At 36.1% G+C, this 13,133-nt stretch overlaps 1 protein-coding gene across 1 annotated transcript in view; it reads right to left on the bottom strand.

Annotated features, from left to right (window-relative positions):
- Positions 1-13,133, bottom strand: part of ARID1B (AT-rich interaction domain 1B) — a 307,767-nt gene that overhangs the window by 64,024 nt on the left and 230,610 nt on the right. Inside the window, 1 exon segment of the mRNA XM_032215107.1 lies at positions 4,748-5,075. Coding sequence (XP_032070998.1) covers positions 4,748-5,075 — 328 coding nt within the window.

Genomic DNA, 13,133 nt, shown 5'->3' with positions numbered 1-13,133 from the left:
ACTTCTTCATATCTAAACAGTTGAGAAAGTCTAAGCTCACTTCTTGCTGCCATCCTTCATTTTTATAGTGCACTCACTGTATCCTTCCATGGTAATTGCAAAGATTTGTCACATCTGAGCATACTATCCTTATCCATTATATACAGCTTCTAAATGTCTTTGTAGGGGTGGAGGCAGGGAGGGAAGAAGAAAAAAGGAAATCAATTTAACTCTTTATGACACCTTGCTTTTTCAAGGTTATTTCCTGTTCTTTAAGAACAAACTTATTATTTGGAATAATGTTTCAAACCACTCTTACAGAGAAGAAACTCTTTAAACAGGGCTGGGCTATACTGTAGTTAAAGTAGTGCTTTGATTGCATAAGATCCACAGTATTCAAATCAAATCCAAACAAAAAAAATTAAATTCCATGGAAAAAAATAAACTGCAAACAGTAATTCTGAATGTATTATGTTGAATTTATATGTATTGTATTTTTCGGACTATAAGATGCATTGGAGTATAAGACGCACCATGATTTTGAAGAGGTGATTTTTTTTAAAAAAAATTTGCTCTCTGCAGGCCTCCCAAACCCTCTGCACGCCTCATTTTTTGCGCACACACACACACACACACACACACACACACACACAAAGGCATGCAGGGCTGTTCTTAGAGTGCTCCTGGGGGCTGGGGGGGGGGCAAAAATGAGAAAAAAAGGCCCATTTGTTTTGCAAAAAAGGGGCATGCAGAGGCTTTGGAAGGCTTGTAGAGTGTCCTTAGGGGCTGGGGGGGCAAAATGGCCCTTTTTTGCCCTCCCCAGCCCTCAGGAGCACTTTGCAAGCCTCCCAAGCCCTCTGCATGTCCATTTTTACAAGGGTGGGGTGGGGTTTTGGTATGCCAAAAATGCTGTATTCAGTGTATAAGATGCACCCAGATTTTCACCCTCTTTTTTGAGGGAAAAAGGTGTGTTTTATACTCTGAAAAATACGGTAAATGAAGTTGGAAGACACCAGAATATCAACTGACAGCAAACCTCATTCCTTACTAGGACTGATGATGTTACCTAATTAGGGTAATGAAACGTCTGCAAGAAAACAAGCAAGTTCAGAGAGCACCCTCATTTCAACCCTGAGCTACAAATATTCTCCTTTAAATCTTATCCCAGAAATAATACAATATGGTACAATGTTGAATATATTACTAACACATAGAAATGTCTGAACTATGTTTTTTAAGTGCAATTTTATAGTCACTTGCCTGAGTAAACTTCACTGAATAGAATGAGACTGATGATTATATATAAAAAATGTGGTAAGTTAAATCTTTGATGTTAATTAGAAAAGAAACGTATATATCAAGATAAAGGATATAACCATCTGAATCTCAAATCTTGACACTCCAATTTCTTGTTAGCTAGCACTGATTTTCTGCCTCACTTTCTGAAGTGAGTCTTCCCTGATGTATGCCATTTAAAGTAAGATAACAAATTTATTTAAGGTGACTTGCCAAGGGGGAAAAAGTCAAACTTGCTTTCTGAGATTAAATGGATCTGCTGATTTTGAAAGAGCCTGGATTACATTGCATCTTCTTGTAACCCCTTAGAGAAATTTAAATGCCCCCAGTTTTAGTGCAAATATGATTTGAATATTATACTTCTCAGCAACACTGATTTTCAAGTGGGTCATCCCATATGGAACTTACCTATTTTATTTATAAAATGATTTCATAGCTTTTGGAATATGTAAACACAAACACACTCCACTTTGAGTCAGCTTCAAAGGCTCTCCAAGGAGGAATCTTGCCTGTTTAGACACAGATGCACATAAACTTCTCACAGATCAAAAAGCTGTAATCATTTGCCTTGATTTCCTTGGTGGTGGTAATAGTGAGTTGTAGGCAGACTCAGGATTAAAAAAAAATTGATTTTTCCAGGGGGTCAACCCTTTAATTATGAAGTAAAACACTTATGTTTTGAAACTAAGTTATAAGATTGTTAAGTTAGTAAGTGTTGCAAAAATAAAACCCACAAGTCTTATAATAGGAACGTTATGGCATAAGAAGATAATAATTAGAAAATAATTCTCTCTACCTCAGATACATGCTAGCAAATTCAAGTTACTCTGGTGGAGAAATTAGTAAATTTCCCCACCTGCTTGACATAAACTGTCTAAATGTTGATATCATGGCACTCTGAGTAAGCCTTTTATTAACTTAGCTTCTGCAATATTCTTTTCCTGTCAAAAAATAGAATGTTTTACTCCAGGGGAGAAATGAAATGTGATGATTATCAACAATACAGTCATGGAAATATCAGAGTTTCATGGTATTGCTCCTAGACATCAATGAAAAAAAATGGAGGACAGGTAATGGTGCAGAAAAATGCAAAATTTAATTCATTTTCAGCCGATGAGAATCTTGCCTTCCCTTTCAAGCATGAAGGGAAAAAGCCATGCCACAAGCCATGCAGTACAGATGACATGCATATTTTAAAAATCATATCTGACACAGTTAGTAAAACAAAAATCAAACTGCTTTTCTGATGTGAGTACTGTATTTGCGGTTGGGTACTTTTGGTAGCCAAATGGCAGCTAAATGGCAGTACAGGAAAAAAAAATCTGTCAAGATTCCACAGCAAGTCCAGTTGATACGGCTACCTACCCGTACTGGTCAGGCTGATGCATCATGGGACCCTGAGCGTTGCCATAGTTGGGGTGCTGTGAAGAAAACATGGGGCGTCCGCCAGCCCCAGACTGGCTGGGATAAGCAGGCGACCGAATGTATGGTGGCCTAAAGCAGAACAAAAGAACAACTTCTTTGGATTTGTATTGGACCACAAGCTTGGACCTGATGGCAGGATTCTTCTTGTTTGGAAAACAGCTGTATTGCTTTCTCTTACTCTCTGGCAATAAGTAGAAAAATGTGGTTCTTGCCTAGCCTTAAATGGTGGAGTTCATCTCATGTCTGGAGATTCTAAGTCATCCAGGTTATGCTTGTCCCAAAGGTGCTTTTTCAGGAGGCAACTGGACTTTGTTTTTTCTTTGAAGATGTTTCGCTTCTCATCCAAGAAACTTCTTCAGCTCTGACAGGATAGTGGGGAATGGAAATATTTTTCTGCAAGGAATATAAACCCTTCCATTCCCCACTTCCATTCATGTCAGAGCTGAAGAAGCTTCTTCCATGAAAAGTGAAACGTCTTCAAAGAAAAAACAAGGAAGTCCAGTTGCCTCCTGAAAAAGCCCCTTGGTGTTTTCCCTACAGGTGTTTTCCTTTTTGCTATAAAAGTATAGTAATGACTTAGCCTTTCCTTAGGTAAAGAGTAAAAGAGGGTTTGCTAGGAGATAAAAAAAATATAAAGCACTGTATCATAGAAAATAGAAACTGAAAAGCAAATTCTAAAAAAATGGAGTTGCAAGATGCCTCATTTATGAACCTAAATGCTACATATATCTTACATTAGTTATAATTATTTATATCACAATTGATGCTGTGAAATGCAACACTTGATTGTACTGAAAATGGCCTTCTTTTAAAATTAAGAGTTATTTTTGTTTTTACACCCAGTTTTCACTTCTGAAAAATATGGATTGTTCAAAGCAAAAGAAAAGAAAAAGAAAAAAAAACACTAAACCCACCAGCCTGCTAAATTGCACAGGCTTTCAGTTATTTTTATGAAACTGTTGGTTTTACATATTAAGAGAACACATTAACAAAAACTAAATTGCTGTTTTATAAATTATATTCCTCACAGTTCAAACAAGATATACATTCTTAAAGTAATAAAACAAAGGTCAAGCAATCTAATAAAATATTCTTATCCTTTCTGGTAGTAATGTGATTATCTGCATTTTGAGCACTTACTGGTAATGTATATGGAATGCAATGAATGTTTTTTTTAAAAAAGAATATCTAATGTTTATACTTTTTCAAGTATTATAAATATGCATGCTGTTTTATATGCATGCATTAAATATACAGATGCATATAATAGTAACACAGTTTTGCAAAGTAATCATGAAATTCATTTTTCTCTTAATGATATTTCCACTTATTTTAACACAGTGAAACCAAAAGATACAACCAAGAACATGAATTCATGTGTTTGCAATAGGTGCCTATGGAGGAAGGACAGCATGTGCAAACACAGTCTTTGCATTGTTTGTAGATCTTAACAAACTTCAATCAATAGTTTAAAGGTCTGGAAATATTATTCCAGAGGTAGGAGGCTACAGTTATTGGATCTAGAAATCAAATAGATGACTTGTCTGTTTCCTTATTCTAAAATGACCGGAGAACCTGAGTATAGAAATCTAGATGCTGGACCCACTTTGTTTCTCAGGATGGCAGATGCCAATCAGATATTCTAATTGATTTACAAAGATTGGCCGTCATTGAGTTCTTTTGCCAAAGGCTGCAGATAAATATTCTGAAAGCTTAAGATATCTTGCTTATCTTTCCAGTAATGCTGCCTTTTTTCCACAATTTATCTCATCAGCTTTCCCAACAATTTATTGTACCACTTGCATAGATTTAAATGTATTCTTTCAGAGGCTAGATGCAAATAGTTTTTGTTTTAAACAGTGGGATTTCCGCCTCTATTTATTTTTTGCTTTCTGAGAGAAAACATGCTATAAAACCTCCAACACTCACCCTTGTCGTTTTGGTTTGGTTCAGCCCACTCTACTGTTCTCTTTCTTTTACACACAAATGTGTTTTACTTAGCATGGACATTGTCAGTGCTTTCAGATCCTTCCCCTTGGAAGCGTACCTGCTCTGGGCGGAGTTGGCAGCAGCTTGCATCACTGCTGCAGCTGCCTCCTGGGCCTTACGGTTCACAGTTGGCATGGGTGGCCCCATCCCAGGGCCTCCTTGCTGAGCCATGCCCGGAGAACTGGGTGTCATACTGCTCATATTTCCAGGAAACGGTCTGCTTTGCATCACAGTTGATGGCATTCGTCCCAAGGGAATGGTACCACAAGGCTGGCCTGGACCCTGTCCATGCATCTGGTTGCTGGCGTTTATACCCATACCAGGTCCTGGTCCACTGTAACTTGCGTTGGTCACTCCAGAGTATGTTGACTGTCTGGAGTAGTTCCCTAAACAAAACAATATAGAAGAGGAAAATAAAGTTACCAGTTCTGAATCTATGGAAAGAGCCCTCTGGAGAAAGCTGTGTACATTACAATTATTTAAGCAGGGCAAAATATGCCCAAGTATTCTTAGTTAGTATTCGGTATCTGTCAGGCATTAGCATTGCTGGATCTATTATTTCTGAAAAGTATGTGCCTACATCAATAGGGATATATATATATATATATATATATATATATATATATGTGTGTGTGTGTGTGTGTGTGTGTGTGTGTGTGTGTGTGTGTGTGTTGTGTGTTGTGTGTTGTGTGTTGTGTGTGCGCACGCTGATAAATAAATAAAGGGAGACTAGTATAGATCTATTTCAAGCTATTTAGCTCTCATCAGCTAGCCAAACCCTTACTGGGATTCGAACCTGTGCTGTATTGCATCTTAGGCAAACGTCTTAGCCATTAAGCCACAGGTCTCCTCCTTATCAGCTGAAGCCAGGGAAGAAGGTATATATTTAGAGTCACAACCCCTGGTAAGCCCCAATTATGGGAGGAAGCTAACTGCTTCCATCATCTGTCAATCGGCTCATCACAAGAGTCCATCACGACAGAAACCCAATATTTTTACTGTTGCCTTTGTTATATTTGTGTTTTTTTTAATTTGTGCTGATAAATAAATAAATATATATATATGGAAAGCCTGGTAGACGAATGTGAACAAAGGCAATAGCACTTGGATCTATATACTGCTTCATAGTGCTTTACAGAGCAGTATTCAGAGTCAGCATATTGCTCTCAACAATCTAGGTCCTTATTTTACTGACCTCGGAAAGTTGGAAGGCTGAGGCAACCTTGAGCCAGTGAAAAAGTAGGCCGTGGGGGAAACAGTGGCTGCCTTGTTAATCATCTTGCAGTAGCCAGAGCCACAGAATGGAAAATGCAGAGGTAGCAACAGAATGACACAAAGGGAGAACTCACAATGATGTAGCGGGCCTGGTACAAAATGGCTCCTTCTCCTTGTTCTTTTCCTTTTTTTTAAGATTTCACTGAGGAAGACTCCCACAATGAATATACCCCTTCATACACATTCTACTTTGTGTAAGAGATAGACAGCAGAACAAGTGTGGCATCTCATCTTATTATATAATTCACTTTTCCTTTTTAATAAGACATTTAGGCTCTGGGTTGTTTCTTACACTGACTGATAATGGGATCAGAATGCCCCATGCTTAAACATTACAGCCCCATTCTATCCTTTAAAAGAAATCAAACAGCATTATACATTTGGTTTCAGAAGGCAAGGATACACATGTGATTGGCATGTTGGGTTCTCACCAGGGAAACATTTATTTAATGTATAGACTATTTGCCCCATTCCAAATGAGTCTGCACTACTTTACAACATTAAAAGAACAATAAATAACAAACAAGCTCTAGTGCCTGTCCAGATTTTGTTTGTTTTTTAAAATGTAAGATAAAATTTATCTTAAATGTTTAACTCCTGGTGACTTCAAGTATTTATCCATGCTGTTCTTGGCAAGAAGCTTTTTTCTAGGCATCTGATTTCCCAGTGTAATGTCCAATTTTAGGATTTCCTGGTGGTTCCCCAACCAAGTCTTAATTGGATTCAGCAATCTTCTTAATCTAAACCTCCCACTCTACTGACGTTCCTACAAAGCCTTAGGTGGTCACTCAAGTATGATGGATAGTTACAGGTAATTATCCACTTACAACCATTTGTTTGGCCACAGTTCAACATTGCAAAGAAACTGAAAAAAGTGACTAGTCCTCATACTTCAACCATTACACATGCAATCTGGTCACTTGTCAACTGGCTTGCACTTATGACAACTACAGTATCCTTCAGTCACGTGATTGCCATTTGTAACCTTCCCAGCCACTTTTTGAAAATCAAAGTCAACAAAGAAGCTGGCAGGTCACAAGTTGCAGATTGGTAATGTCTCCCTTAACAAATGTACCACTAAATGACAATTTTTACAGTCCCAATTTGGTCGTTAGTTGAATATTATTTGTATTTTGCTCCCATTTAGCACTTTTTGATACAAGTGAAATCATAATTAACAGAATTAGTCTACACTTTGCTATTTGCACCATGCTTACACCTATCTATTAAGAATCAGGTTTTATTCTGCACAACCGTGTTTGCTGAAAGCAACAAAAATGTTTCTATGTCTATCAGAGGTCAAACAGAAAACTACGTCTAACTTTTGTCTTGGCTATTCCTGATTTGGCATTTCACCTTAAGAATTTCCTATATACTGTAACTGCAAGGTCACCATATAGCAGCTATGAGGAAACTTGGGAAGAAGACTACAGACTAACAGATCTCATAAACCTTTCATTCCCTAATCCTTCTTTACATAACTTTTAACCAAATACTGCATTCAGAATGACATAATAATTAAAACAGATATCAGATAAGACAGCAGATTTAGTGTCTGCATTATAAAGTACAAAGCTTCTGTTAAATAGAAACCCGGGTATCAATAATGTGATAATATTTAAGAAGAAGAAAAAAAGGTAGACTTCTTTCAACACCTATATAAATACCAACAATAAATGACAGAGAAAACCAAGAAAGAAAAGTACAAATTTCCATGTTTTCTAATAGATTCATAATTTGCTGGCAGTGGCTTTGACAGCAAGCAGATGGATGCACCATTAGATTCAATGAATGGAGCAGATGCTGAGCTAGTCCACATCAGCTGGGATATCAGGCAGCCAAGTGCAAAAAAGCCCACACTTTTTAAGTAAGTACTCTTTGGCACAACAGCCTTGGAACGTTAATAAGCAGCCTATTCTTTCTTCAACCATTTCAGCTAATTAGAATGAAATCCAGAGGATTGGAGCCTCATATGGAGGAAGAAACTAAGTTGCTTAGCACTGGAGCTTACATGTATAAGGAAGCCAAAATATAAAAAAGAAAAACATTAACATTCTCTTATAAATAAAATTTGAAAGAAAAAAATAGGAGTTTAAAACTTTGTTTTTCCTTGCTATGTTTATTCCTATGTGGCTCAGTTTAAATTGGCTTTGCAGAATTTTGTATTAAGGGCCAAATTAAGAAACATGTTGTAACTCCAGTTTGATTTCAAGCGGTTTCAGCATCCCAACCTTTTAAAACCTTTCATTGCCTTTTACATGATAATATCTGGCAAATAATTAGATATATTAAATGTACACCAATAATGTGGGTTAGCTAAACTTATTTGCAAGTCCTTTTGGACAAAATCTGTTTTCTTATCTATGTAGCACATGCCCAATTTAAGGTGCTAAAATAATAATAAAAAATATCCCCAGTATCAAAGAAACAAGTTATAAAACTGACTTTATTTCTGTAAAAGTTTTCTACACAGATTCTAGGAAATTTACTTGTTATGTACCATACTATTCATTCATTTGCCAATGAACTTTCACCTTATAAGTTAAAATTAAAAACAACACTAGGTTCATACACACATGAACTTAGAAATGAGTCATGTGGTTTTTAAAATTTAGCCTAATACAAATTGCAAATAATTTCTTGTCTGCCACCTGCTCATAACTTCTGGCAGCCAAAACCTTGTATGTGAACTGATAGACACTATTATTCAAATACTGGGTTTACTAGGCAACAATAGCAATGTTCTGAAAGTGGTTTTCACTTATTTACTCTTTAAAGTTACAAGTGCTTCAGAAGTTATGAATTAAAACCATGGAAATTAATGTTTTTTATGTTTCTCATTCTTGCCTGAAGCCCAGATATTTATTGCAGTGGCACATGCAGCATAAAGCAAGCCTGTGCTGATGTATGTGGAATGGTGAAAGATGATGCTTTCAGAATTCAATAAGAAAACAGAAGCTCAGGAATAAATGATTAATTGCAGCAGGTTGTTTTCTTCAACACTAGCATCTATTCTAAAACTAAACCATTCGTATTATTTAGGATTTTAAATCTGAGCTGAATTCTACAAATCAAAATAGAAATTCCAGTTGCACAATTGCTGCCATTCAGCAAGAAACCCATTTCACAATTCTGAAATATCACAGCACAGATATTACATAGCAGGATTTTAATCAGAAAGTAATCATTTTTGGCTGATTCCAAATCAATTATGGGAACTAAATACCACAGATTTATAGTGCAGAACTTTTTAAAAATACAAACGGCAGAATGTAGAGGTTGGCTTGTGTGTTTTATTATGACAATGATCTACTTTTACTTATTCACTTTTTTCCAACACCTACATGAGGTCTCTGGTTGAGCTCATCCATCACCACGGGGTGAAGTATCGTCAGTATGCTGGTGCTACCTAATTATATATATATCCATCCTGGAAAATTAAGTAATATCATGACCATCTTATCCTGGTATCTGGAACCTGAGCAATGGGAATATCTCCATAGAAGAACTCTTTCTCCCCAAAATGTAAGCTACAAACAATGCGTGTTTAATGTGGCATGTACTGCTTTTCACACACAAATTCAGTTAGATAGCTCCATGGTAAATTGCTGAATAATGCAAACTGCTCCAGCTGTTTATATTCACAACATACAATAGTTTCAACCACTTGACAGCTGTTTACTGCAAGAAATATTTCTTTATTGGTTTGAAGGTTATTTACAATCCATTTGTGTAATTTTAATTCATTTTTATTCCATATATTTCTTTGGGATAGGAAACAAACATTGGTCTAGTACAAAAACCATCCTGGCAATGAGACCTAAACCTTTGTTGATGTACTGCCCCCCCGCCCTTCAGTTGTTAGATGATTTGCTTCCTGGAAGCCAGTCCAAACCATGATCCAAACCTGTTTCAAAGACTATCTATTTTGAAATGCTGCTGTATTACAAGTTTCATTCCCCCCCATCTACATGAAATCTGGTTAAGAATCATAGAATTGAAGTCCAACAATATTTGGGGATCTAAATATTTGCCTATAAACATCTTCTATTACAAACAAGAACATAAAATAAGGGCACTGAACACAGGGCAGGCCATGACAGGGAAACAGAGAGTGTATGTTGAGGAATTTTAAGAATTCCCATATAGTTTATAATGAGAACAGTATTACTATTGTCTTTTCCTATCAATAACTGATTTATCTAGAACCAATCTCTATTTATGAATCATCCATAACTGAAATTAACATATTTAAAAAGTATACACTATTGCAACATCTCTTTAAGCAAAAGAACTTGGAAATGTATTTATTTTTATTTTATCAAATTTCCACACTAAATACTTAATCCTCACTTTAAAATGCAAACTAGCACAACAAAATTATTTTGACTGACAACAAGCTTATAATTGTTATATCCAGAAATACATAATTTCATCTCACCACCAAATAAATGAAGGAAATAAAAATAAAAATCCAATTTGAAACACCACAAAAATGAAGACTTCATATCATCAAAGGTAGTCCTTGACTTACAGTCAAAATTGGGACTGGAACTTTGGTTGTTAAATTGTTGCAATTGTTAAGCAAGTGATCACATGACCAGACCAATTTTATGACTATTTTTACTATGGTTGTTAAATGAATCAGGCTTTCACAATTAATTTTGATTTTGGAAGCCTGCTGAGCAGATAACAAACATGACTGCAAGATGTTGCAACTGTTGTAAATACCGGGCAGGTTGTGTGACAGTCTTCAAGGTTGGGTTGGAAGCCAATTTTTCTGAGGTAAACGGTTGTTAAACGAACATTTATATATTGAAGACTATCTGTATAGTTCTTCTCAGTTCATCTAAGGGCCAGTGTATACATTGAAACCTTCATTTAGAGGCTACTAAAAAGGTCTTCCTTTTGGAGCATTCAATATTTCAGACAATATTTAATCATTTATATTCCTTCAGTTTTTCAGCAAATCCAGCAAATCTTTCTCCATATACTTGGCTGAGCTAGTGCGCGCTTTCTCCTTGACTCAGTACACAAGATGTCAGAACTTTTAAAGAACCCTTGCTTTAAAAACAATTTTAAAAAAGCTTTGGCCAACATGGCAGGCAAAGTATCTTTAAAAGTTCAGACACCTTCTGTATCACTGAAGCATTTTTGATATTTATTTACAAACATCCTCATATCAAGCTAAAAATCAGCTCTGACTGTTATAAAGCAATGTGCATTTCTACCAATAATTTGGAGCATGTCCACCCTTCCTTAATATTTAGCACTACTAGATGACCTACAAGGTCCCTTCCAACTCTGTTAATCTGTATTCTGTATTTAGGTAGATAAAATAACATTCTACCTTAAAGACAGCTCAGGGTCTTCTAAATCCTTTTAAAATGAAGACTGCAATGTTCTTGTAATTCTTGTAAACAGCTGCAAGTTACTCTGTTGTGACTGAAGCTATTACGCTGCTAATTTTATCCATGTCTACAGTCATCATAAGTCATCATATCAAAGGTAATGAAGTTTATGAAATTTATCAGTAAAGATAAATTTCAGCCTTCTCTGTTGCAGCTCCGGCCCTCTGGAACGAGCTCCCCGTGGAAATCCGGACCCTTACTACCCTCCCGGCCTTCCGTAAAGCTACCAAGTCCTGGCTGTTCCGGCAGGCTGGTGGCTATTGAAGTATCCAGCCCCACTTCATCTGTGAATGTTGTCGTATTTTAAATTGTTGTATTGTCTTGTATTGTCTTATTTATCCCCTTTCCCTGTTTTATTGTAAGCTGCCCGGAGTCCTTCAGGAGTGGGCGGCATACAAAACCAATAAATGAATGAATGAAATGAATGAAGATCATCATAGTCTAATCGTACTTCTATAGAAAAGCCCTAAAGTTTTCAGAAGGAATCCAATGATCTTTTTGTTATTTTAGGATAACTGTTTCAGTAATTTAGATTATATATTATTGATTTTATTGCAAAGTACTTTGATTGTTGTGAGCCACCCACAGTTGAAAGTTGGATGACACAAACGTTAAGTAAATAATAATTGACTTTCTAATATTTAATGTTCTTGATCTCCATCACAATCATGCATATCACACCATGTCACTGAAATATGTCAATCTTTTTCATATTATATATGCTAACAACATAGAGCTGCTTTAGTCTAGTAAAGTTGCTATGATGAAAATGAGGGGATAGAAAAAACATTTAAAGTTGGGCAGATAGCAAAGCAAAGCTGCAGAATGTAACATTCAACAATGGAACTGAAAAATCGTAAGCGGAGCACATGGCTACTTCATTGTGTCACACATTACTTACAATTTCAAGCAGCCCACACTCAGCTTTATTAGATTATGCTGCAGTATTTTCTCAGAATATGCCATCATCTGCTATGGTAAAAATAAGCTGGTATCACCCTGATCCACACACGAAAAATGATCTAATTTATGATGGCAAGGTAAATGAAAGCTGCAGAATCACTGCAAGTCTTCTTCAAACTGAGCTTGATTCATAGTGACTTTGTGGAGATAGTCATATATTTTCCCTTAATAACAATATAGAAGGGTTTGTCACTACCTTCTGGGATTCTTTTTCAGCTTCCCAGTCTAGCCTACAGCTTTGATATTCCCAAGAGATCTCTCTTCCAAATACTAATTGGATCCAATCCTGCTTAGTTCCAAGCCTAAGTCAGTCAGGAACTGCTGCTTGGCTGAGAAGCCAAAGCACAATATTTTTTTTTCAATTGCCAATGAACTGAGTTAAATTGAACCATCTGTGCCAGAAATAAATTTTAAAAAATTGTTTCAAAAGAAGCGTCCTCATTCAGTTTGCTGGTTGTTACTGTCACGTGGATTTAAGCCAAGCCTATCTCTTTGCATTAGTGGTTGTTGCTTTGTAAGAAAAATTAGACACATTTTGGAAGGTTGTGTTGTATCATTGCCATTTTTTGTATTTATATATTAAGAGCTAAACTAATACTGATCATCCAATGAATCTCAAATACATGCATGATTCAATCTATCCCAAAATATTAATATCTTTAACTTGATAAGTCTGAATTGGTATCTTACACATATAACTATGAAATGCACAATAATACAATGCAAACATTTCCCCCTTAATTTTTTTACCTACTGGGTCCATCAAAAGATATATACATATGTTCTTCAGAATAA

The sequence above is a fragment of the Thamnophis elegans genome, chromosome 4 (assembly GCF_009769535.1).
Source record: "Thamnophis elegans isolate rThaEle1 chromosome 4, rThaEle1.pri, whole genome shotgun sequence".
NCBI lineage: Eukaryota > Metazoa > Chordata > Lepidosauria > Squamata > Colubridae > Thamnophis > Thamnophis elegans.
This window is presented reverse-complemented; position numbering and strand designations above follow the sequence as displayed.